Here is a 26,054-nt window from a genome sequence, read left to right on the forward strand (position 1 = left end):
AAATTGTGAATTTCTATGCAAAACAAGGAAATTTTTTAATTTTATTGTTAATAAAAATGTTTTTTTGTTATAATTTTCGTACGGAGAAGAAAAGTTTGACTAAGATTTTAGTATTTACAGTTCACTGTACTTTATACTCTTTTTACAAGTTTCTCGGTCACCAAACAGAGAAAAGAAAAGAAAAAAATACTGCAAAGCTAGCGAAGGAAATAAAGAACGAAAATAATGAAGTAATTATTATGAAATTCCGATAAAAAAAAATTTGTGGGTATTTTGCAATTTGCATTATCCTCTCTCTGTTTTTCTCTTTAACCTTTTTCTTCTTTTTCGTCTCTTATATCTTTATTCTCTGCTCTAGAACTCCTAATCAGATCAAATATTACATTTTCCCCCAACACTTTTCCAGATTTTCTCTCTTTCCAAACACCTCTTTGCCTTCACGTCTCACCTCATTGCAAGCTGATTCCTTTTCCTCTCCTTTTCTCTTTAGCTACTTTCACTACGCAAAGCTAAAAATCTTCTCCATCTTTGATTTAGATTACTATTATTGAAGCTTCAAAAGAGGTGTATAAGTGAAAATTCCTTCGATGGTAGAATCCCAGTTATTGGGAGATTGAATGGGATTTAGAGGGTCGAAGTTAATGTTCAGCTATGGGGTGGAGGGAAAAGTAAAGGGTATTTTTGGATGAAAGGATTTGGCTTTGGAAATGGATGAATTTGTTCTTAACATTTGTTAAACTGGGTTTTTGATTTTCTTTTTGGATCCCTTGTTTTTTGTGGGGATTTAGGGGTTTTTGGCCTTTTGGTTTATTAAAGTGTAGTTTTGCTTATGTCAAGAACCGATAGGATGGCTTCCGATCTTATTAGCAGAACTGGCCCTGTGGAAAGAGACATTGGACAGGTACTTTACTTGTTTTAGCTAAATTTCTTTGTACTTGGTTGATTGAATTTGTTGAGTTCCCCCCCCCCCTCTAATTATTGTTTGAAATTGCTGATTCCATGTCTTTTATATGGAGCTGGTAGACCTGATAGTGTTCATATATTTTTCTATATTTTCTTGTTTTACAATTTAAATTTATATAAATTTTGACATGTTTGCCGGTCAAGATTATGCTTAGTTTTAGGAGCTAGTAGAAACAATGGGGTCATGCTATTTTTGTAGGTTGAGAATGATGAAGTCTGGTCAGCTTATAACTAGAAACTTTTAAGACTTTGAGATGTGAGTAAATAGGGGAAACAAGCTGATCTTAATATTTGATTCAATGATCTTAGAATTTTCCATTTGAGTCACTAAGTAGCTAAATCCGCTCTTGTGACAAATCAATGGAACTACCAATATGCTCTAGGACTGCACTTAAGTCTACTACATAGATATGAAGTTCAAGAAATTATGCCTCTTCTGGGCTAATTAGTGTTTTCTGTTTCAACCTAGATAAAAGGGTTAATGTTTTAATGATGCTATACTGGACATTTATTGTCACACTAAGTTGCATGTAACATATGCAAGCAATGGTTGACCTGCCTTTTTTTTACAAGTCCATGATATTTACAATCCCGCGTGCCACACATGTTATGGCAGGTGAAAAAGTTTGCGGACCGGAACTAATTTTTTATACTATGAGTTGTTCTAATACTGAACAATAGATTAAAAAAAGTTTATTGTCCCATGTTCTATTGCACATCTATGTCCATAAACATTGCTTTGTTTCTGGATCATTGAACTTGAAGTTCCCGATCTAAGCTCTGTCAAGTGTAGGCTGGAGGTAACTTGTAAATGCATACATGCCTTGTCTAATATAAGTTGGAATGTAGATTACTTAGATTCTGAGTGCAATTATAGTGGTGCTTAAGTCAACGTGGAAATAGATTGCTAGAATTGCTCATGCCATTTCTCTTTGATTTGTCAGTTGGTCCTATTATGTACTGATTGTTTTTAGTATATTATCACAGCATTTTCCTTTTCTGAAATTTCTTTCCATAGTTCTTTTTGCCCTAATTTTAGAAAGTATTTTTCTGAATAATTTGGCGGTCCCTTGGATAATTTCCTTACTTTATAACTGTGCTGCATTTAAATTGATATTGGAGCTACAATTATGTTTCCCTCCTGCAAATGTCGTTAAATATGCCTAAGGCTATTGTGATACTCTTTGCAACAGGCAATTACTGCTTTGAAGAAAGGGGCTTGCCTGCTGAAGTATGGAAGAAGAGGGAAGCCAAAATTTTGCCCCTTCCGCCTTTCAAATGTAAGTTTTTTTTTTTTTAGTTGAACTTTTTTTTCTGTTTTTTTCTGTTAGATCGTGTATCTGTTTTATTTTTTCATTGTTGATTAGCCTCTATTGAAAGTGTAACGATTTGCACGACGTTCAATTCAAGAACAAGTGAATAACATGTGTCAAGGAGTTTTTACTTTTAGCCACTGTGAACAATAAATTATGGAATCACTAATATATAGAGGAAATGAGGTTCAAAGCTGCTGATGTAAGACTTATTCATGGTGCCAACATGAGAAGTCCAAACTATTTAATAGAAATGAGCTTTATTCTGCACAGGAACCCTTCGCTTTGTTTACTGTTTGGAACCATTTGGTTCTATTCCTCTGTCTTTAACACTGTGGCTCAGATACCTGTATTGGATAGAAAAATCAGGTTCAAAACTGTGATGTGAAGACTATTCGTAATTCTAATTTCTAACTTGGGAAATACAAATTATATTTGTCTTCAAACATGTAACACTGCCCCTATGCCTTCCTCACTTATTGCTCAAATGGTTTTGGTGAGGGCCAGTTCACTTTCATCATAACTCATTATCACTTGTTCTTGACTTGTTATGTATTTGATAGTGGTTCCCGTGTTGGATGCTGGAAAACCATTTTGTGTAAGAGAAAAATTGAAGCCGGGGATGATATCATTTGCCTCTATATATACATCATTGATCATGCCTTGCCTTATAAAAGTTCTAAATTGTTGATTGTTATTCTTCTTTCAGGATGAGTCTGTTTTAATATGGTTCTCGGGGAAAGAGGAGAAACATCTTAAACTAAGTCACGTGTCTAGAATCATATCCGGCCAGCGCACTGTAAGTGGTTCTCTGTATAGATGGTGTATTATCTATGCCTATTTTGTTATGATTTTGACAATATTGAGTTATTACATGCCTGTAACGTATTATGTAAGCATAAAGTATGTTTCTTTCTGTAGAGATGGTGTATTGTCTTTGCCTACTGTGCTATTATTTTGACAATATTAGAGTTGATTACATGCCTGTAACATATGATGTGAACATATTGTTTTCTCAGATATTTTTATTCTTATCTGGTCTATGATACTACTATGTGATTCTTTAACTTTTCCTTGTTCACCCACTTTGGGTCAAGTTACAATCTATATTCAGAAAATTATTTTGTATTCTTTTGTGGTTGTCTAATCTCCGTCATTCAGTGTCTTGTATTGATGATACTGTGATGACTTTATATTTGAAAAATCTTTCATTTTCTTCAATTGCTTATAAAAATGGCTTATATGTTCTTCCAGCCTATCTTTCAAAGATATCCTCGGCCTGAGAAAGAGTATCAGTCATTTTCACTTGTATATAATAACAGATCGCTGGATTTGGTAAGCATTTGCTTTTTTGTAAACCGTGGCTTCTTGTTAATCTGGTTATTGTTGTATGCTTCTTCTCGTGTGGCATATACAGTTTGGTTAAAGTGTTTTTATTTCTTAATAAAATTATTCTAGATATGCAAGGACAAGGATGAAGCTGAAGTCTGGTTTAGTGGTTTAAAAGCATTAATCTCCCGTAGCCACCAAAGAAAATGGAGAACTGAATCAAGAAGTGATGGCATTCCTTCTGAAGCAAATAGTCCTAAAACATACACACAAAGTTCGCCTTTACATTCCCCATTCGGTAGTAATGATAGCTTGCAGAAGGTATAATCCTATTTTATCTACAAAATCTACTTTCAACACTACAAGATTGTGAATTTGAGAAGTTTTTTCTTACTTAAAATTCAGGATGGTGATCACCTTCGCCTTCATAGTCCATATGATAGTCCTCCAAAGAATGCTTTGGGTAAGGCATTTTCAGATGTAATATTATATGCTGTTCCTCCCAAGGGTTACTTTCCTCCAGATTCCGCTAGTGGTTCAGTTCATTCTTTGTCTTCAGGAGGATCAGATAGTGTACATGGCCACATGAAGACAATGGCAATGGATGTTTTTAGGGTTAGTCTTTCAAGTGCAGTTAGTTCATCAAGCCAAGGGTCTGGTCACGATGATGGTGATGCCTTGGGTGATGTTTTTATTTGGGGTGAAGGCACTGGGGATGGGGTTTTGGGTGGTGGATTTAATAAAGTCAGTAGTTGTGGTATCAAAATGGATTCTTTACTGCCTAAAGCTTTGGAATCTGCTGTTGTACTTGATGTCCAGAATATAGCCTGTGGCGGTCGACATGCTGCCTTGGTAACCAAGCAGGGGGAGGTTTTCTCCTGGGGAGAGGAATCTGGAGGCCGGCTCGGGCATGGTGTAGACTCTGACGTTTTGCATCCAAAGCTTATTGATGCCCTTAGTAATACCAACATTGAGCTTGTAGCATGCGGCGAGTACCATACTTGTGCTGTAACACTTTCTGGTGATTTGTACACATGGGGTGATGGCACTTATAATTTCGGTCTTCTTGGTCACGGAAATGAAGTAAGTCATTGGGTTCCAAAACGAGTGAATGAGCCCTTGGAGGGCATACACGTCTCGTCAATATCTTGTGGTCCCTGGCATACAGCTGTAGTTACCTCTGCGGGTCAATTGTTTACCTTTGGTGATGGCACATTCGGTGTTTTGGGTCATGGAGATCGGAATAGTGTCTCATTGCCAAGGGAAGTCGAATCCCTAAAGGGGCTCCGCACTGTTCGAGCAGCTTGTGGAGTGTGGCATAGTGCTGCAGTTGTTGAAGTCATGGTTGGGAATTCAAGTTCTAGCAACTGTTCCTCAGGGAAACTATTTACGTGGGGAGATGGGGATAAAGGTCGACTTGGGCATGGGGATAAGGAAACAAAACTTGTTCCTACTTGTGTTGCTGCTCTTGTTGAGCCAAACTTTTGCCAAGTTGCCTGCGGACACAGTATGACAGTTACCCTTACAACATTGGGGCATGTCTACACCATGGGAAGTCCCGTTTACGGCCAGCTAGGAAATCCACAAGCCGATGGGAAGGTTCCTACCCGTGTTGAAGGAAAGCTTTCCAAGAGTTTTGTTGAGGAGATTTCTTGTGGTGCTTATCATGTTGCAGTTTTGACTTCCAGAACTGAAGTCTATACCTGGGGAAAGGGAGCAAATGGTCGATTAGGTCATGGGAATACTGAAGATAAGAATACCCCAACATTGGTAGAAGCTCTGAAAGACAAGCAAGTCAAAAGTATTGCATGTGGCACAAACTTCACTGCAGCAATCTGTCTCCACAAATGGGTTTCGGGTGTAGATCAGTCAATGTGTTCTGGTTGTCGCCTCCCATTTAATTTCAAAAGAAAACGTCACAATTGTTATAATTGTGGACTAGTCTTTTGTCACGCGTGCAGCAGTAAGAAGTGCCTTAAGGCTTCCATGGCTCCAAATCCCAACAAGCCTTATCGTGTCTGTGACAATTGTTTTAATCGGCTGAAGAAAGACATTGAAACTGATGCATCATCTCAATCTTCTATAAGTAGAAGAGGAAGCATAAATCGCGGGACTGGTGAATTTGTTGATAAAGATGACAAGTTGGATTCCAGATCTCATGCTCAACTTGCTAGATTTTCACCAATGGGGTCGTTGAAGCAAGGGGAAAGCCGATCAAAGGAAAACAAGAAGCTAGAATTTAATAGTAGTCGTGTCTCACCAGTCCCAAATGGAGGCTTCCATAGGGGAACCCTTAATATTTCTAAATCTTTTAATCCTGTATTTGGATCATCTAAGAAATGTTTCTCAGCTTCTGTTCCTGGATCAAGAGTCGTTTCTCGTGCAACGTCACCGATATCAAAACAGCCTAGCCCTGCTCGTTCAACAACACCGATCCCAACAGTCGGAGGCCTCACCTCCCCTAAAATAGTTTTGGATGATGTTAAGAAGACCAATGATGGCCTTAGTCAAGAGGTTATCAGATTTAGAACACAGGTATTTTGTTTTCCGTACTTCTCAGTACTCGTGTGGGGATTTATATATTTGTTTGTTTGTTTAACAAGGTTCTGTTTGCTCCAGACAAGCTAAATGTGAAGCTTTAATTTAAGCATGACATATTACAATTTATAAGATTTACTCTTCTTTTCTTTGTCGAGCAAGGGTCTTCACTTGTTTGTGAGGTTATTTAGTATTTATTCGTTCCACCTCACCAATCTTTATCTCTCAGGTGGAGAATCTTACACGTAAAGCACAGCTTCAAGAAGTTGATCTGGAAAGAACAACGAAACAGCTGAAGGAGGCAATTGCAATAGCAGAGGAGGAGACTGCAAAATGCAAAGCAGCAAAGGAAGTCATCAAGTCACTTACTGCACAAGTAAGATGGATTAATTTGTTGTTTTTGTCCATGGATATCTATTTTAATAAAGCTTTAGTCCACTATCTCTGCATTGCGACGTTTTTGAGTAATCATAGCTCTGAACTATACTTAGCTATGTTAGTTCCTTTTCCGGGTTTTCATAATTTGGTTTATCCGGCGCTCTTTGCTTACTGCTAGTCATGAACCGAGCATGTGAGGAGATCATGAGAATGCTCAAGTTTAGTTTTACTCCACGTTGTACTCGAGAATACTTTCGTCATGTTTTTCTGCTGATGTAAATGATATTTGATATGTTGAGCAGTTAAAGGATATGGCTGAAAGACTGCCTGTTGGGGCTGCTAGAAATATCAAATCGCCTTCACTTACTTCGTATGGCTCTAGCCCTCCTTCCAATGACGTCTCTAGTGTTTCCTTTCAAAGACTGAATGGTCAGATATCGTGCGGAGAACTGGATTCAAACATACGAAGCAGCCAGTTGCTTTCTAATGGGTCCAGCACTGCTGGTAACCATAGTTCATGCCATAACAAACAAGGCCAGATTGAACCAGCTACCAAAAGTGGAAGCAGAACAAAAGAAAGCGAACCTCGAAACGAGACTGAATGGGTTGAGCAAGACGAACCCGGTGTGTATATAACACTTACCTCACTACCAGGTGGTGCCAAGGATCTCAAGCGAGTTCGATTCAGGTATGTTATGCATTACTCTCTGGCAAATTCTAATTGTAGACAAGCTACTCCCGAATTTGACTCGTGAACTCAGTCATGGTTACGTAGAATAGAAATTAAATGGTTCTAGAAAACTTTGATTGCAGTCGAAAGCGATTCAGCGAGAAACAAGCAGAACAATGGTGGGCAGAGAACAGAGCAAGAGTATACGAACAATACAATGTCCGCAAGATCGACAAGTCTAGTGTTGGTATCGGGAGCGTGGACTTGGCCCATTAACACAATGAAGTAACTATTTGATGTACATGCAATATAGTCTTTCCGAGATTCCGATCCCTACATCGGGAGCTTGATTGATCAAATCGTACCATTGTTGATCAAGAGTGGTATAAGGGAAGATCGATTTGATAGGGATTTTCATTTATTTTTGCATTTTTTGGCCCCCACTTGATTTTACTTCACTCTTGCTACATTTTTTTAATGTGTGGGAGGGGGTTGAGGGTGAAAAAATGTATATTTTTATCAGGTTGCTGGCTCTTGTTGAAAGAAGTTGCCTTGTAAATTCATAAGCAAAGTTATATTTGCAGGAAAAGAATTTTACATTTTTTACCCATGTGTATAGAATTTCAGTTGTGATGATGGCATGTGATTTTTTGGGCAAAAATGATTTAAAAAAAGACAAACTTAGGGAAAACACTAAAGGCTAGTAATGTTTGAGGTTTATCCATGGCTTACTTCAATTTGGTAAACTCCTTGGACGCCATGGGATTGATTATATAGGAGAAGATGAGGTTTTAACATGTGAAATCTTCTTATATCCATTTTCAAATGGACACCATGAAACTTTTATCCCTTCTTAAAACCTGCATTAGTTCAAGGGCATTGACAAAGGGTAAGCTCATTCACCAGAAAATCATCGTATCAGGCTTCCACAACAACCTGGCCATATGCAAAACCCTCATCGATTTTTACTTCTCTTGCCGTTTACATCGCTCGGCTCGTCGTGTTTTTGACACCATCGACAACCCATTAGACATTTCTTTATGGAATTCCCTCATGGCTGCGTACACTAAGAGCTTCATGTTCGTCGAGGCTCTCGAGCTCTTTGATAAGTTATGGAAACACCCTTTTCTGAAACCCAACGGTTTCACGTACCCGAGTTTGCTTAAGGCTTGTGGTGGATTGGAGACCGTTGGGTATGGTGAAATGATCCATACCCATTTGATAAAATTTGGGTTTTTATCTGATGTTGTTGTTGGAAGCTCTCTTGTCAGCATGTATGCCAAGTGCAATATGTTTGAGGATGTTGCCAAGGTGTTTGATGAAATGCCTGAGAGAGACGTTGCCTGTTGGAACACTGTTATTTCTTGTTATTATCAAGATGGGAAAACGGAAAAGGCATTGGAATTGTTTCAGGAAATGAGGGAGGCCGGATTTGAGCCTAATTTGGTGACGCTTACTATTATTATCTCATCGTGTGGGAGGCTTATGGATTTGGAAAGAGGGAAGGAGTTTCATCGGGAATTGGTCGAAAAGGGGCTTGTTTTGGATGGTTTTCTTGGCTCTGCTCTTGTTGGAATGTATGGGAAATGTGGTTGTATAGAGATGGCTAGGGTGGTTTTTGAGCAAATACGAGAAAAGCGTGTGGTCACTTGGAATACCATGATCTCGGGTTATAGTTCAATAGGTGATAGCCAGTCATGCATTGAACTCTTTAAGAAGATGAATATGGAAGGCATTGAACCCTCTTTGACTACTTTAAGCTGCATAATAATGGCTTGTTCCAGATCAGCCCAACTTCGGTCTGGAAAATTTATACATGGTTATATGATAAGAAGCATGATAGAAACTGATATCTTTGTTAGCAATTCCCTAATTGATCTATACTTCAAATGCGGAAATATATATTCAGCTGAAAATATCTTTAAGTTGATGCCAAAGACAGATGTAGTCACTTGGAATGTCATGATTTCTGGATATGTCTCCATCGGAAAATGTTTCGAAGCTCTTGGCATCTACACTAGCATGGTAAAAGCCAGTGTACATCCGGATGCAGTAACATTTACTAGTGTCTTAGCAGCTTGTACACAATTGGCAGCCTTAGTAAAAGGGAAGGAGATCCGTAATTCAATAATTGAGAACAAGTTAGAAAGAAATGTAGTAGTTATGGGAACACTCCTAGACATGTATGCAAAATGCGGTGCCGTAGACGAAGCGTATAAAATTTTCTGTGATTTACCGGAGAGGGATCTTGTGTCTTGGACTTCTATGATCACTGCTTATGGATCCCACGGCCAAGCTCAAGAGGCTTTGAATCTTTTCGATAAAATGTTGCAATCCAATGCAAAACCAGATGGAGTTGCTTTTCTTGCAGTTTTATCTGCTTGTAGCCATGGAGGCTTGGTTGATGAAGGTTGTCATTATTTCAATCAAATGACCAGTGAGCATAGTATTAAACCTCAACGTGAACACTATTCATGCTTGATCGATCTTCTAGGACGTGCTGGCCGATTACATGAAGCATACAAGATTCTCCGAAGTACCCCGGAAACTAGAGAGGACGTTGAGTTGCTAAGCACACTATTGTCGGCATGCTGTTTGCATCGGTGTTTAGAGCTGGGGGAGAAAATTGCAGAAATGCTAATCGAGAAAGACCCGAATGATTCATCAACCTATATCATTTTGTCAAATATGTATGCTTCAGCCAAGAAATGGAGCAAAGTACGCGAAGTGAGATTAAAGATGAAAGAGCTGGGACTGAAAAAGAACCCCGGTTGCAGTTGGATCGAGGTCGACCGGAGGATCCGACCGTTTTTCGTAGAAGATAACTCACACCCGGAAGCAAAGATCATGCATGAATGTCTATCTAGTCTTAACAGATACATGGAAAAGGATGTCATGATGGAAGCTCTCGAATCAGGCATAGACTAAGGTGTTATTTGATAAAACAGAAAATCGAGCATCTGGAAATCAAGCAAAATCACAAGGGAACAATTGCCATTTACCCATCATATTGAGTTGTTCAATGAGGTAAAACTTCAGCACCATCAAGCAGAAAGTGATGTGAGAAGCTGTGAACATGCCTCGTTATGTGTAGAGTCGACTCATTGCTGTAATCTTACGTTACTCGGAGTCGTGTAAGTCTCACATCCCAATATCTTCATACTTGCGTCCAAACATATATTTTGTGTTCCCTATATTTACTCATGATAATTTTAATTTTTTAATATAATATAAATGTTTAATTATTTTCAATTTCCTTGTGTCATAATTCAAATAATTTAATTTTAAATTTAGAGTAAATCACGTCAAATGTTATTAAATTATAGAATTTTAATGAATTTGATACTAAACTTTAAATTAATTAGATTATAACATTAAGCTTTAGTTTTGATTCCAACACTAGATCATTAATAAGTTAATCTATTAACAATGGGGTGATGTGAAAATAAAAATATCATTATTTTATTCGACTTCGTCACCATCTTCATCAAAATAAAAATTTCATATATTTTTAGCAATCATTAGAAATCATCATTTTCTGACATCTTCTGAAGTCACCGTTTTTATCATTTTATTGGTTTAAATATTTTAAAGTTTTTTTTAAAACACGAAAATAAACACAAAAAATCTATCATTTTTAGGGCTCAAGGGTATTCTTGAATTTGATAGCTTTGATATGTTTGTTTAGAATTTCGAAAGGTAAAAAATATTCTTTTGACAAAATGAATAATGTACCTCAAAACTAATTTTATAGGATGATCTTTATAGGAGATCGAAATATGTACATCGAACCTTTTTAATGAGTTTGCATTTATTTTGAATAGGTTTTGTGAAAAACCAATCATGAAAGAAGAAAGATTAGTGAAATATGAACATTTTAGTATCGATATTGTTATGACAAGTGTTAAGTGGCAGGAGATTATTAACCGACGATAGCGACTTGAAAATTCAATGCTAAAATAATTAAATAATTTATCCTTAAACTTATCTTAATATTTAATTTAATATTATTAATTTTTAAAAGTATTATTAAATTTATCAAATTTTATATTTATTATAATATTAAAAACTATTTAATAATAATTTAATACTATTTAATAATTTTTAAAATTCAAGTCATAAAAATCATTTTGAGTATAATATAATAAACTATTTTATACTTTACCCACATGTTCAGTTAAAAATTCAGGGATTGTCTCATAAAATGCAGGTTAATATACGGTTAATATACGGCGTTACCGGATACATTAAAAGATATTTAACAAATTCGGTTTAGCGCTACCGGAAATGTTGACTAATAATAATGTAGTAGGTCTAAGTCATGAAGAAATATTAAAAAATTGTGCAACCGACAAACTTAACTTGTCGGTTCGTGTCGATCCAAATTAAAAATGTGTCGATCCAAAACGATATAACAGGTAAAACTATGACAAAACCGGTATTGACATGATAAAACCGGTAAAGCGCTACCGGATACATTTAAAGTGTCGGTACTTTAATATAAGGATCGACACTTCGTGAATTTAAAAGAGAAGCAGTTTTAAATCCTATAAAATGTCGATACTTTTAAAAAATGTATCGATCCAAAACGATATACTAGGTAAAAATATGATAAAACCGGTATCAAAATGATAAAACCGGTAAAACGTTACCGGATATATTGAAAGTGTCGGTACTTTATATAAGGATCGACACTTTGTGAATTTAAAAGAGAAGCAGTTTTAGCGCCTATAATGTGTCGATACTTTAAAAAAAATATATCGATCCACAACGATATAACAGGTAAAAATATGATAAAACCGGTAACAAAATGATAAAACCGGTAAAACGATACCGGATATATTGAAAGTGTCGATACTTTCGTAAGTACGTGTAATAAATTATCGACACTTTCAAAGAAATAGGTAATTATCCTTTCGAAAGTATCGACACCTGACATAAAAGTATCGACACTTTTGTATTTGTATCGATTAAATATAAATAACATATCCGATGAAAATATAAAGGCCATATCTAAATATCATCTGAAAATCGATAGAACGGACGAGTTTTTGAAATCGAAGCGTAATTGTTGCTGCATTTCAGAAGGCGTTTCTAAAGCGATGTTTGTTTATTTGTTGATGCAGTCGAATCGAAAAGTATGTTGTCGAAACCCTAGTTTTTTATTATTACAGTAATCGCGAATAGGATTTTTATGTGTTGTTTGGGGTTTTGAAGTAAAGAAGCATTTGAGACCGATTGCAGGTAGAAAGTGATATTGAAGGTAAAATATAAATGTCGATACTTTTATTAAATATTATAGGTAGAAAATGATATTATAGATTGTATAAATGTGCCGACACATTTTGTAGTGGCCATTCAAATTCTTTTGAAGAAAACCGTTTTACCACAAGAGTAGTTATCTATATTTGTATATTGAATAAAGTGTATGTAACAAAATAATTTGATTTGCGTAAACTGATATATGAAGGAAAAATGGAGTCAATAGGTTGGAAAATTGTTGGTGGAGCAGATGACTTTGAAATTGAGGCCGAGACTCGAAAGCAACCAAAGGGTGGATATATGTACTTCTAGTAAGTATCAATGTCTTTTTGTTATTATTGTTGAAATGGTAATTGGATTAAAGTATCGATAAACTTTAAATTGATTACAAATTTTAAATGTTGACAGTATGTCCGAATGCAAAAGGATGAAGGAAGATGGCACACAGAGTGGTTCGGTATGTAAAATGAAATTGACATTGAATAGTATTTAGTGTTAATGTATTGATTAAGAAACGTTTATGTTTAATATTAGGTGACAAAAGATGTGAGGTCCAAATGGAATTCAATGAGTGATGCTGAAAAGCAACCTTACATCACACAGTCAAGGAATGATAGTAAAGAATACAAAGAACGGAGGAAAGCACATGAAAATAAGGTATTCATTAAACTTGTAAATACGTTGATACAAAATATATAAGAACTATAACATTATATATTGTTAAAAAATATAGGAAGTGTCGACAAGATGCAACATTAAAAGGGTGAATTCATTAATTAAACACCTTAAGTAGAAGGGTCAGTTGAATGTGCTGGGAGAAATAGGTTTTGGATCGTTGGTAGGAGTAAGGGATCGACCTATTCGGAGGGAATTGTGTCGATCCTTGATGGCGCAATTTGATGTCAGACAATGTATTATTAAGTATGGTGATTTTTCATTTTCTCTCGGGATCCCATGTGCTGCACCCGTATTGGGGGTAGAAAATGAAGGCAAAAGTGTTGTAGAAGTCTGTAAGAGTAAGGACTGGAAAGCACTTGCCTCCAAATATAGTTTGAAGCAGAAGGTGACATATGCTGAAATTGAAGAGGAAATAAAAATTGGATCTTACGTTGGGGATGAGCTGAAGGCCAGAGTTCTATTATACCTTGTCGGTATCTTTCTTTGTCCAACGGGTCATACGTCAACGAACAAGGAACATATGAAGCTCATTTGCGATGAAGGCTTGAAGGGTGAATTCAATTGGGCTGAATATATCCATTCGAGATTGATTGAATCAATAATCACATTTAAAAAGGGCAGCTAGAGATACCTCAAAGGGTGCATAGCAATCTTATAGGTAAATGAGTTGAAGAACTTTTTTGTGTTTTTATATAAAAATATAAATTTTATTATAAATGCAGGTTGCACTATTCGATTTTTGGTCGGGCTGTGAGGCAGTGCCGACTTATGAAAGAACCGGAATGGCACGCATCCGTGTATGGGGGAAGAAAGAGGTGGTTAGAGTGATGGTGAAGTTGAAGTTGGATAGAGCGAAGAAGCAAGAAAGGGTAATAAATGTAATTAAATAATATTAAGAATATAATCAATGTCTTAATATTGTAATTTAATTTTGAAGGTTATTGGCAAGGATGTAGAGGAGGCAGAGGAGAAGAAAGGAGAGATGGTTGTATTGGGGGATGACGATGAGTGGGACGACGGTGAGGGAAAACATAGTAACTTTGACATTTTGATGTCTGAATTGGCTGATATCAAAAAATCCAATTTGATATCATGCAAAGACAATCAAGAGTCGAAGAGAAACTTGATAGAGTCGAAGAGAAACTTGAGAGAGTCAAAGATACACTTGAGAGGCATAAGGGGGTAGTGGAAGGAAAAATAGATGGAGTGGTGAAAGAAGTAGAGGTGTTGAGGGGTGAAGTGGTGAAAGAAGTTGGGGTGTTAAGGGGTGATATTAAGATGGTGACGGGTGAAAAATTTGAGGGAGTGGTGAAGGAGGTTGTGGAATTGAGGAGTGAACTTACGGGGGTGAAGGGGGTGGTTGATAAATACTTGGATGAAGGAGATCAATTGAAGGGTAAAATAAAATAGATGAAGAGCTATGTAGAAAAAAAATACGATGAACTGAAAAAATATGAAGAAGAAAAGAGGGAGGAGGAAGAAGAAGAGATGGAAGAAATGAGGAGGAAGGAAGTCGATGTCATTTATACACCGGAGAGTGTTATAGCAGCAGATTTGGATTCGGAATGTCCTGCACCCCATAAGAAGAAGCAGAAGGTAAGTTGAATAAAAGAAAACTTAATTTGATTTTTATTATGTTGTTGTGACAAAAAATTGTATGCAAAATTGTAGGTTGAAAAAGCGGATATTCCAAGCGGAATTGATGACATCGAAGCTGCAATTTGTGATTATTTATGGAATAGTGAGTTAGAATCGGAGTAAGTGAAATATATTGCTTTGTGAGTTATATTTAAATATTTCATGACAGCATATTAATCCTAATGATTCATACAGATATTCTGTAATCTCAATGGGAAATCAATTCGCTAGTGTATACGACGTTGCAACGTTGAAGCCTACGGAATGGGTTGGCGGTGTGGTAAGTAGAAAGTAGAAAATGTTAAAACTTATTGAATATGTTCTGATTGTGTAATTAATTTTGTTAGGTTATTGATTTGCTCGCCTGGACAGTATGCTACGATTCTCAGAAGTCATTCCGGAGGTTTGGCTACCTTCCATACCACTTAGTGGTGAGTTAAATTAATAAATGGAGATAAGTAGTGTTATAGACGGTAAATTAATAATGTTTGTTGCGTAATTGCAGTAGCAGGCGTTGGATGCCAACAGCAAAGAAAGTGTTGAGAGTATTGCTACCTTCTGGGGTCCCATATTGAATAACTATGTGAAATTCACCGACTGTGAGAAGGTAAGACACCATACCAATTGTAAATGCTGTTTTCGGATATAGAATGTTGAGTTTTGTCAAATTGGGTGTGAAATTTGTTGCATATCATTATCACAATAAACTACCATCATTAACATTGGTATCTGTTGGTGTTGGATATGGTAGATCGTGTTGCAACAATATATGATAGTAAGTTTACAACTGAAGTAGCTAAACAGAGAGTGAAGGATGCTAAGAGATTGGTATGTATGTATGAAAGGACATTATGTAAATTATAATGCATAATTATTTTGGATCATAACTTCTTCTATTTTAATGCAGATTAAAATATTAGATTTTTATAATAAGAAACACATTTGGGTTGAATCTTGTGGATCTCTAGGAAAGTGTCCCTTGAAAAATTTCAAATTTGTGGAGCATAAGAAGAATAAGCAATTGAATGGGTATGAGATGTTATCACAAATTGAAAGCTTAATTTATGCAGTATTCATCATAATTAACATGTGTGGTTTTCAAATTTTGTAACAGACATGATTGCGGCATGTATGTGATGATGTGGATGGAATCGATCGGTTCTACAGGGGCAACTGGTGATTTTGTAAGTGGAAAGAAAAATTCGTTTGTGGTAAAATTGTTAAAAGTCGTAGACTGAATGCTGTAGTTTACAATACTTAACGTTCTGACAATTTGAATATAGGTTGTTGGAGAGTGGGATCGATCGCGAATATTAAACGATCTCGTAAGCCACAATCAAAATCAACGAAGATAGGAGATAACAAAAGCTGCCATGATACATAAGAATAACAAAAGGATGCAATGATGTAAATGTAGGATTAATTTTGTATAAGATTTATAATTTTGTATACGATTTATAATTTTGTATGTGAATATAATTATGAATGAGATGAGAAAAGTTAGCAGTATGTTGTTGTACATGTTTCTTATACACATTAAGGGTCATGTTAATACTTACGATATATGGAGATTGTTGTCTGTATTATACCAAATGTCATCATAATTGTCATCATGTGCGAGAATGAATGGCCATTCCATATATATTGAGGGTATGTACAATAACTACAAAATTTACTTTAAAGTAAAAGGCATATATAAAAAATGTCGATCCGATAAACATCGAAACCCATAAGTATAATGTAATAGGTAATTTTTCAATCTAACTGGTACAAGTATACCGGTTTTATGAGAGAATAGGTCTAAATAATGTATCGACACTTTTGTAGTTTGTGTCGATATTTTTGGTCCAGAATGAATGGCAAACAGGGTGCAACAATAAAGTGTCGATCCATATATAAAAAGTGTCGATCCCATAAACATCGAAACCCATAAGTATAATGTAATAGGTAATTTTTCAATCTAACCGGTACAAGTATACCGGTTTTATGAGAGAATAGGTCTAAAAAATATGTCGACACTTTTGTAGTTTGTGTCGATATTTTTGGTCCAGAATGAATGGCAAACAGGGTGCAACAATAAAGTGTCGATCCATATATAAAAAGTGTCGATCCCATAAACATCGAAACCCATAAGTATAATGTAATAGGTAATTTTTCAATCTAACCGGTACAAGTATACCGGTTTTATGAGAGAATAGTAGTTTGTGTCGATATTTTTGGTCCATAATGAATGGCAAACAGGGTGCAACCATAAAGTGTCGATCCATATATAAAAAGTGTCGATCCCATAAACATCGAAACCCAAAAGTATAATGTATTAGGTAATTTTTTAATCTAATCGGTATAAGTATACCGGTTTTATGGGAGAATTGGTATATAATATGTATCGACACTGTTTAATGTTTTGTGGATACTAATTTAAATATCAAGTGTTTTTCCACCGTTCATTATATATAGTACTCTAAATCGAAAAACCCTAAACATAAAGGCAAGCAGGCAGAAGATAACTCTTCCTCTCCGAAGAATACTAGCGTTATCATAACAGTGACGATCAGATATTCAGGTAAATTTATCGATATTTTATGGGTTTGATTGATTTCTATATTGGAGTTTTTTCCTGAATGTGTTTGTGTTCCATTGTAATAGTATCCAACCAAAATGGCTCCAAAACGTCAGCGTCAGAAGCGCGGTCTTTCTCAAAGCTCTTCTCAACCCAGTTCTTCTCAACCACAACCTCCTTCTGAAACAAACGATTCTTCTGAGGAAATCAGGTCCTTCGAAACTCTGAACTTTAGATTCGATATGGAGAAACAAATATGGCAGACGAGTTTTAAAGTAAGGAAGATTCGTCCCGAACGTGTCATTGACATGGGTTTCTTGTTTGATGATAAATATGCATTTAGTTTTAAATCCATATTTACATCTTGGGGTTGGCTTGAATTCCTTGGTGTAGAACCAAGATATTATCCCAACCTAGTTAGAGTCTTCTACAACAATGCTTCCTTACAGCACGAGCCTAATAAGACTAATATAATAGGAATTAATACACATGTCATGGGGAAGGATATATATATATCTCCGGAAACTATTGCAGAGGGTTTAGGTGTAGCGAATAAAGGGGATTTAGATGAAAATGGTGTAGATTGGTCTACAATTAAACGGGTTGCTAGAAATAGCCCAATTCACCTCGATGTAGAGTCGAGAGTGTTTCACAAAATGCTCACATGGTATATCCGGCCTAGTGGGGGAAAACATTCAACGCTTCGAGACATCAATTATTGGTGGATAGCAAAGTATAAATCCAAATCCAAAACGGCTCCAAACATTGCAAAACTCATATTTAATACAATTGTATATATGGTCACAAAGAGAGCAACAATTTCAACTACACTACCATATGGATGTGTCATCACCCATCTGTTGAAGAAGAAGGAAGTTGATTTTTCGCATGACGCCCCTGTTCGATTAACCCGCAAGATTGACATGGTATTTATTAAAAAAGCGGGATATGATTTTGTTAAAAAACTCGGTTGGAAGCGTGTCAAGGAGGTCGGATTAGATCAAGAGAGGGAGGAAATGGACCCCGTTGTCCATGAAGAAGAGCAACCAAGTGGAGACGCATTGAAGGAAGAAGCTCCAGTTGCAGAGGATGTCACAATTAAGACCGTGATGGAATACATGGTCAATTTTCGGGAGCATATTGATTCCCTTGTGAGTGGAATACGATCCAATATTTCATCATTGCAACATGAAGTCTCCATGTTGCGTGACGAATTACGTCAACGACATCAAACGAGTTAGGTAATTCATTATTTATGTTTCTAAACATTTACACGTTCTGAACTATATTTTATTTTCTTTTAACATATGTGGACAACCAAGCGGTCAATGAAGATGAAGATGACGATGAAGATGACGATGAATATGACGACGATGATGATGATGATGATGATGATGATGATGATGATGATGATGATGATAATGATGATCCAAACAAGTATATCGTGTCTGCAACGCCGCCTTCAAGAAAACTTTTAATTTTTTATCTCAATGGTGTCCTTACCTACATCCCAATACTGCCTGCAGGTTTTAATTCTGTTCTTTTGTATTTATTATTTTAACATATAAGCGTAGAACTTTAATCTCATTTTCTTCATGTTGTAGATGTTGTCCTTAGAACATGATTATTTGAATTTATGCAATTTTGTGTAGACAATTTTGTTGTTGCCATTTGGTCTTCCAAGATGAGGTTAGAATTGTTGAGCAATTGAATTACTGTAGCCAAAATCGTTAATATACAATTGAATGTTAACATTCAAACTTGATTACAATCTCAGGCATAACGTTGACCGTGTACTTGAGAAACTACCTTTATTTTCTGAGTATTTTCTATCCGTTTGGGTAAGATGAATGTCATTACAGTTTGCTGATTTTTCTTTGTCTATGATTCCTACATATTTATGTTCGACTGTTTGTGAACATGATCAAGCAAAATGCAAAACATACGATAATGTTACCTACTGTAAAGATCTCAATGATGTTTGGAACGCGTGTCCTGATTTTAACGAGCTAAATACACTTTTGGTCGATGATTCAGCGGAAAAAATGATTTATAATCCGGTAAGTTGCATTTATGCAATATGTTTTTCCAGTTGAAAAGGTGTTCAGACATTGATTATTTTAACAACTTATGTGTTTATATAGAAATACAATTACATATGCCCACATACCTTTGACGTTGCTTCCCATTCGAATGACAATGCTCTAGGTATGACATAAATTTATTCATGCTTATGCGAATTTAGTTTATTATTAGTAAAATTGCACCTCATTAGTTTGATAATTGAAATTATTTATGTATGTCCTCAGAAAAAGGCGGAAACATACGAGAGTATTTGGAAAATTTGTTGAAGGCCTCTAATGTTCCGGACTTCGTTAGAAATAACCATTTTTCATCGGATTAATTTCGTTTGTCGGTACATTATTTGAACATTCTTGTGTATGTATATTTTGGTGTGATTATATTGTGTGTATATTTTCATTAATTATTCCATATTTACTTCTCTGTATACATATACATTTGAGGATTATTGAAATATCAATAGTTATTAATGTATTTTACATCTGCTTGCAAATGTATCGAAACACATTACTATATCATTGTTTTCCATGATATCCACAACAAAGTTTTCACACTTTTTAATATTGTGTCGGTACTTTATGTCCAGAATGGAAGAAAAATGTGTCGATACCTTTTCAAAAAGTGTCGATTGAAAAAACATCGGAACCCATAATTATAATGTAATAGATAATTTTGTAATATAACCGGTATAAATATACCGATTTTATGAGCGAATAGGTCTACAACCTATATCGACACTTTTTAATATTGTGTCGGTACTTTATGTCCAGAATGGAAGAAAAATGTGTCGATACCTTGTCAAAAAGTGTCGACATTTACACATCGGAACCCAGAATTATAATGTAATAGATAATTTTGTAATATAACCGGTATAAATATACCGGTTTTATGAGCGAATAGGTCTACAACCTATATCGACACTTTTTAATATTGTGTCGGTACTTTATGTCCAGAATGGAAGAAAAATGTGTCGATACCTTGTCAAAAAGTGTCCATATTTACACATCGGAACCCCGAATTATAATGTAATAGATAATTTTATAATATAATCGGTATAAATATACTAGTTTTATGAGCGAATAGGTCTACAACCTATATCGACACTTTTTAATATTGTGTCGCTAATTTTAAGTAACGCGGTGTTTCTTCCTTCATTCAAAATATTTATATGTACATGTTTCTTATACACAATAGGAGTCATGTTGATACTTACGATATATGGAGATCGTTGTCATTCCATTCCGTCTTCGAAAAAATCAGTTGATGTAGGTTGTGTGCTTGTACTCAAACTGAGCTTGACTTGAGGACATGTTAGTTTGTTATGTCCCTCACCGTTGCAGTACCCACATCGCCTAATTTTCTTCTCGACCTTGTTCTTCGGCACTTCTTTTCGCTTGCGTTGTTTTCGTTGAGGGTCACGAACGTTGTTTACTACAATGCTCTGGTTGACTGAATCATTCAAACCAAACGAGTTTTCTAATTCTTCTATTAGTTTTTTCATCTCATCTCTTGCGGTTTTGAAAGACTTGTCTGTCTTTGATGCAATGTAGCATAACCTACTTGACGTTGAACGTAGAGCAGCGAACCTTGCCATTTACATCACTTCTGGAGACACATTCAAATCAACATAATTGGGTGCAGAAGCCTTCGCATCATTAGTCCACCTACTTTGAATCAAAGTCCCGGGCAAATATGTGTAGTCCAAGTGCTTCAAAATGTGAAGTTGATGGCGACACGGAAGTCCAACGGTCTCGAATTTTTTGCAGGAGCAAATTAGAGTTTTCGTACGAGAATCAAAACTAATTTCAAATTTCCTATTTTTTTCTGCGTACTTTGACAAAATATAATGTTGACATTCATCTGATAAGGACTTAATCTCTGCCTCAATCCGGTACAATGTCTCCCGTATAAGTTCATCATGGAACACACGAAAAGATTCGCGGGTAAAAATCGTAGTGGCATGGCTTTCAAGGTCGACCAGTTTTGCGATCTGGAAGGGCTTCGTATGGGAACTTAAGTAATCTTCTTTCAACTCGTTCATACGCATTCTACTAATTCCATCTTCAATTGCACGAACAACATCTAAATATGTCTTCTTGTGTTTCAGTGCAATAGCTAGTGAAACATTCATAGACTCGCACATTTGTGTTGAGCGAATATTGGCAAAGAAATGACCGGTTAGATATGTTTGTGCCCATAAGTGTCGTGTATTTCCCTTCTCAATCACCCATGGATGCTTTTGGACGTTGAATTCTGAAATAACCGAACGCCATTGAATATCAAATTCCTCGGTTGTCCACCAGGAAGCCATGCATTTTGAGAATGCTACTATAAACTTTGGGTCACCAATGTTAGCTTGTGCATTGCGAGAAAGATGCCAAGAACATAATCTGTGCTTAGCATAAGGGATAACAGATTCGATAGCCCTCTGCATTGCCCTATCCCCATTGGTGACAACTGAAATAGGTGATTTATTCATCATGGCTTCTAAAACATTCTGTAGCACCCACTCGAAAGATTGAGACGTCTCGTCAGCGATTATGGCAGTGGCAAACACAATTGTGTTATGGTGATGATTGACACCAACAATAAGCATAATTGGTCGACCATACAAATTATCTTTGTACGTTGTGTCGAATGCAATTACATCACCGAAGCATGTGTAATCCGATCTCGATGTAGAATCCGACCAAATAAGATTATACAATGCCCCCGATTCGTCTACCGAGTATGTCATAAAAAACCTGGGATCATCATGTTTCTTATAATCAAAGTAGGCAATAAGCGCATTCACATCCCCATCGACGATTTCCTTTGCTTTACCTCTTTGAAGTGCATTGTAGAGGTCTTTATGTGTAAATCCAACATTATGATAGCCCCATGCATGCTGCGTTAAATAGTTCATTACTTGTGACGTGCCAACACCGACCTCTTTCAATGTTGTTGCCTCATCGATATCAGCCTTACTTACAGCTCTATTAGAACGCATAAATGGTGTCATAGCAGGTGTGCACAATGTATGATTATGTTTCTGATCATACTTACTTATAACCCACTGATCGTTTGTATTTGTTGTTGTAACTACGACTCTAGCCTTACATCCTGTTCTTGTGACTGGCGTATGAGCACGTTGACGATCAACAATATTGACTTTTGATACTCGAAACCCTTCTTTGGAACAACAAAATTCTTGTGTCTTCACATTCCCTTCCACGTCAAGCCGTGTTGTTCCCTTACGTGCACTAAACCCATGTTCCCGTGCGAATCCCTTGTAAAAGTACCAAGCTTGATCACGTGAACAGAAGAGCTGACCAACCAATCTGTCAGATTCAACAACATTATGTACTTCATGGCATTCCTCGGTTGGCTTAACATTGTCTACATCAGTATTATCCATGGCAAAAATTTTGTTGTGCAAGTTCAGTGGTCCAGGAGTTGATGGAGATATAAGCAAAGGTTCATTTTGAACATGTTTCAGTCGTGCTGCTTTCAAATGGATGTGGTATTGGTAGTGGTAGTTAAAGGGTGGGTACAACATTAAATTCGCAGTACATAGTTAGGTATGTACAATAACTACAAGTATCGACCCAAAAAACATCAAAATCAATAATTATAATGTAATAGATAAATTAACAATGTAACAAGTATCGACCCAAACGAGGTGCACGCATAATATATTAGGTCAACATAAAGTATCGACACTTATTAAAAGTATCGATCCCGAAAACATCGAAACCAATAATTATAATGTATTAGGTAAATTTACAATGTAACCGATATAAATATACCGGTTTTATGCTAAAATAGGTCAGCATATAGTATCGACACTTGTTAAAGTTGCGTCGATACTTATGGTCTAGAATGAATGCAAAAAAAGGTGTACCCTTAAAGTGTCGATACATTTATTAAAAAAGTATCGATCCCTAAAACATTGAAACCCATAAGTATAATGTTCAATGAAACCGGTATAATTATACCGGTTTTATGAGAGAATAAGTCTAAATCATGTATCGACATTTTTTTAGTTTGTGTCGATATTTTTGTCCAGAATGAAATATTAAAACCAACCAGGTGCAAGCATAAAGTGTCGATACTTACAGTTTAGAATGAATGCAAAAAAATGTGTACCCTTAAAAAGTGTCGATACATTTATTAAAAAAATATCGATCCCTAAAATATCGAAACTCATAAGTATAATGTAATAGGTAAATGGTCAATGAAACCGGTATAATTATACCGGTTTTATGAGAGAATATGTCTAAATCATGTATCGACACTTTTTTAGTTTGTGTCGATATTTTTGTCCAGAATGAAATATTAATGTCCAACGAGGTGCAAACATAAAGTGTCGATACTTTTATAAAAAGTTTCGACACTTTATGAAATATTGAAACCGATAATTATAATATAATATGTAAATTTGTAATGTTACCGATATAAATATACCGATTTACTTATAAAATAGGTCAATATAAGCGTTACCTATTACATTATATAAGCGCTACCTAATATGTTATTATACTTGATAATATTTCCCGTTAAATACCTATTTTATTATATAAGCGTTATCTATTACATTATATAAGCATTATCTAATATGTTATTGTACTTGATAATATTTTCGATTAAATAATATAACATAATCGATCTAAATTTTAACCGATCACTTATTTAATCAATCACACCATATATTAACCGATTTTTAGGCGTCGCACTGCAGAGCAGAACTACCAAAAATCAACATATCCACACTCTTGGAGCTTCTATTACTCTATCCTTTTCTGCACCATTCACCCTTTCGAAGAAGCTAACTGTTCAAGAATGTCATACTTTGATCATCTAATTCTAAACACCATTAATCCTTTCCTTTTACTGCTAGCTTCAACCCTCTGTCTCCTTCCCCTCATCTTCTTCACCGGTTTTCGCCGTCAAAAACAAGCTCAGCCCCGAAACCCAACTCCACAGTCGTACCCCATCATCGGAAATCTCCCCGGCCTGATCCGAAACCGTCACCGCTTCCACGATTGGGTCGCCGACATGCTCTCGGAGACCCCATCGTCCAGTCTCCAAGTCAACTCCTTCCTCAACCTCTCCCACGGCGTTTGCACCGCCAACCCCGTCAACGTCCACCACCTCCTCGTCACCAACTTCCAAAACTACGTCAAAGGCTCCCGGTTCCGCGACCACCTCCACGAACTCCTAGGTCACGGCATCTTCGCAGTCGACGGCGATCTCTGGACCATTCAGCGTAAGGTATCCAGCCACGAATTCAAAACCAAGTCAATCAAACACTTCATCTCTGATGTGGTGACGTCACAAGTCGCTCACAACCTCGTACCTCGTTTGTCGAACGCTTCTGACGAGAACAGAGTCGTGGATCTTCAAGAGATTCTCCAAAGATTCACGTTCAGTAATATCTGTGAAGTTTTGTTCGGAGTCGATGTTTCATCTCTGGTAAATGGTGATTCTTTTGCCAAAGCTTTCGATGACGCTGTTAAAATCTGTTCTTCGAGATTCTTTAACCCGATTCCCGCCATATGGAAAATCCAGAGATTGCTGAACATTGGATCGGAGAAGAGATTGAAAGAAGCGATCGATATAGTCAATGATTTCGCTCTGAAAATCATCGAGTCCAAAGAGAACGAAGAACAAACCGAAGAAAACCGAGATTTGTTGTCGAGATTTATGACCAAAACATCATCAGAGATGGAGTTTGAAGATGAAGAAACGAGGAGGAAATTCTTGAGAGACATAGTCATAAGCTTTGTCCTCGCCGGTAAAGATTCAACGTCGACTGCGTTGACATGGTTTTTCTGGCTAGTCAACGGTCATCCTCTTTCCGAGCGTTTGATACAAGAAGAACTGGCCACACTGGATTCTAACTTCACCTACGATGACTTAAAGACGTTGAATTATCTACACGCGGCTATATCGGAGTCGCTGCGGTTGTTTCCTCCGGTGCCGATCAACTCGAGATTAACGGTGGATGATGATGTTTGGCCTGATGGTACCCACGTGTCGAAAGGATGGTTCGCCGATTATTCTGCCTACGCGATGGGGAGGATGGAGACTGTGTGGGGTCTCGATTGTAGGGAATTTAAGCCCGAAAGATGGCTAGACGACGATGGTGGTGGTGGTTCTTTTAAGCCGCCGGATCAGTTCAAATTTCCGGTGTTTCATTGTGGGCCAAGAACGTGTTTGGGGAAAGAAATGGCATTCGTACAGATGAAGACGATTGTGGTGGCTCTGATGCGTGAGTTCGAGATCTTAGCCGTTGATGGTGGTGCGACTGCAGAGAAAATTCTGGATCCCCCTTACACGTTATCACTACTTTTGAAGATGAGAGGCGGCTTCCCTGTTAGATTAAAGAAAAGGATGGTTATATAAATAGTATCGTATGAATTATAAATTATTAACTTACGCTTGTAATAAGTAACTTATGACATTGCAGCTTGCGAATCTAGTTCCACAATCAGTTCATGACCAACACCTTTCATGGATTCAATAAACATTTCAATGGTTGTTTTCATATCAATCATTTTCGCATGGTCTAAATAAACTGCAAAAGTCGGATCATAAAGTATATCGTATATCTTCCCCTGATAATCTCTCAAAACACCACCACATCCAGCTAGTCCCTCTT

General features: G+C 36.6%; 3 protein-coding genes across 5 annotated transcripts; all 3 read left to right on the forward strand.

The window, feature by feature from the left end:
- The first annotated feature begins 245 nt into the window (after positions 1-245).
- On the forward strand, positions 246-7,796 carry LOC120189283 (PH, RCC1 and FYVE domains-containing protein 1-like). Of its 3 annotated transcripts, none has more exons than XR_005522506.1 (10): positions 246-901; positions 2,157-2,243; positions 2,986-3,075; positions 3,531-3,611; positions 3,735-3,926; positions 4,011-6,140; positions 6,373-6,519; positions 6,824-7,209; positions 7,335-7,564; positions 7,608-7,796. XR_005522506.1 is itself a non-coding variant. In XM_039192594.1 (10 exons), the coding sequence occupies exons 1-10, from the start codon at positions 830-832 to the stop codon at positions 7,465-7,467; spliced, it is 3,222 nt and encodes a 1,073-aa protein (XP_039048525.1). In that variant the 5' UTR covers positions 246-829; the 3' UTR covers positions 7,468-7,600. The 3 variants fall into 3 exon arrangements, 2 of the variants coding, with proteins under 2 accessions (XP_039048525.1, XP_039048524.1); XM_039192594.1 differs by lacking the exon at positions 7,608-7,796 and having other exon boundaries at positions 4,011-4,068; positions 4,165-6,140; positions 7,335-7,600; XM_039192593.1 differs by lacking the exon at positions 7,608-7,796 and having other exon boundaries at positions 7,335-7,600.
- A 190-nt stretch (positions 7,797-7,986) lies between these two features.
- On the forward strand, positions 7,987-10,284 carry LOC120189266 (pentatricopeptide repeat-containing protein At5g27110). Its single transcript, XM_039192579.1, has one exon. It carries the CDS (start codon positions 8,017-8,019, stop codon positions 10,117-10,119), a length of 2,103 nt encoding a protein of 700 aa, XP_039048510.1. The 5' UTR covers positions 7,987-8,016; the 3' UTR covers positions 10,120-10,284.
- Positions 10,285-24,177: 13,893 nt separating this feature from the next.
- On the forward strand, positions 24,178-25,826 carry LOC120189413 (cytochrome P450 94A1-like). Its single transcript, XM_039192701.1, has one exon. It carries the CDS (start codon positions 24,233-24,235, stop codon positions 25,796-25,798), a length of 1,566 nt encoding a protein of 521 aa, XP_039048632.1. The 5' UTR covers positions 24,178-24,232; the 3' UTR covers positions 25,799-25,826.
- The last annotated feature ends 228 nt before the right edge of the window (positions 25,827-26,054 follow it).

The sequence above is a fragment of the Hibiscus syriacus genome, unplaced genomic scaffold, assembly GCF_006381635.1.
Source record: "Hibiscus syriacus cultivar Baekdansim isolate YM2019G1 unplaced genomic scaffold, ASM638163v2 tig00116954_pilon, whole genome shotgun sequence".
NCBI lineage: Eukaryota > Viridiplantae > Streptophyta > Magnoliopsida > Malvales > Malvaceae > Hibiscus > Hibiscus syriacus.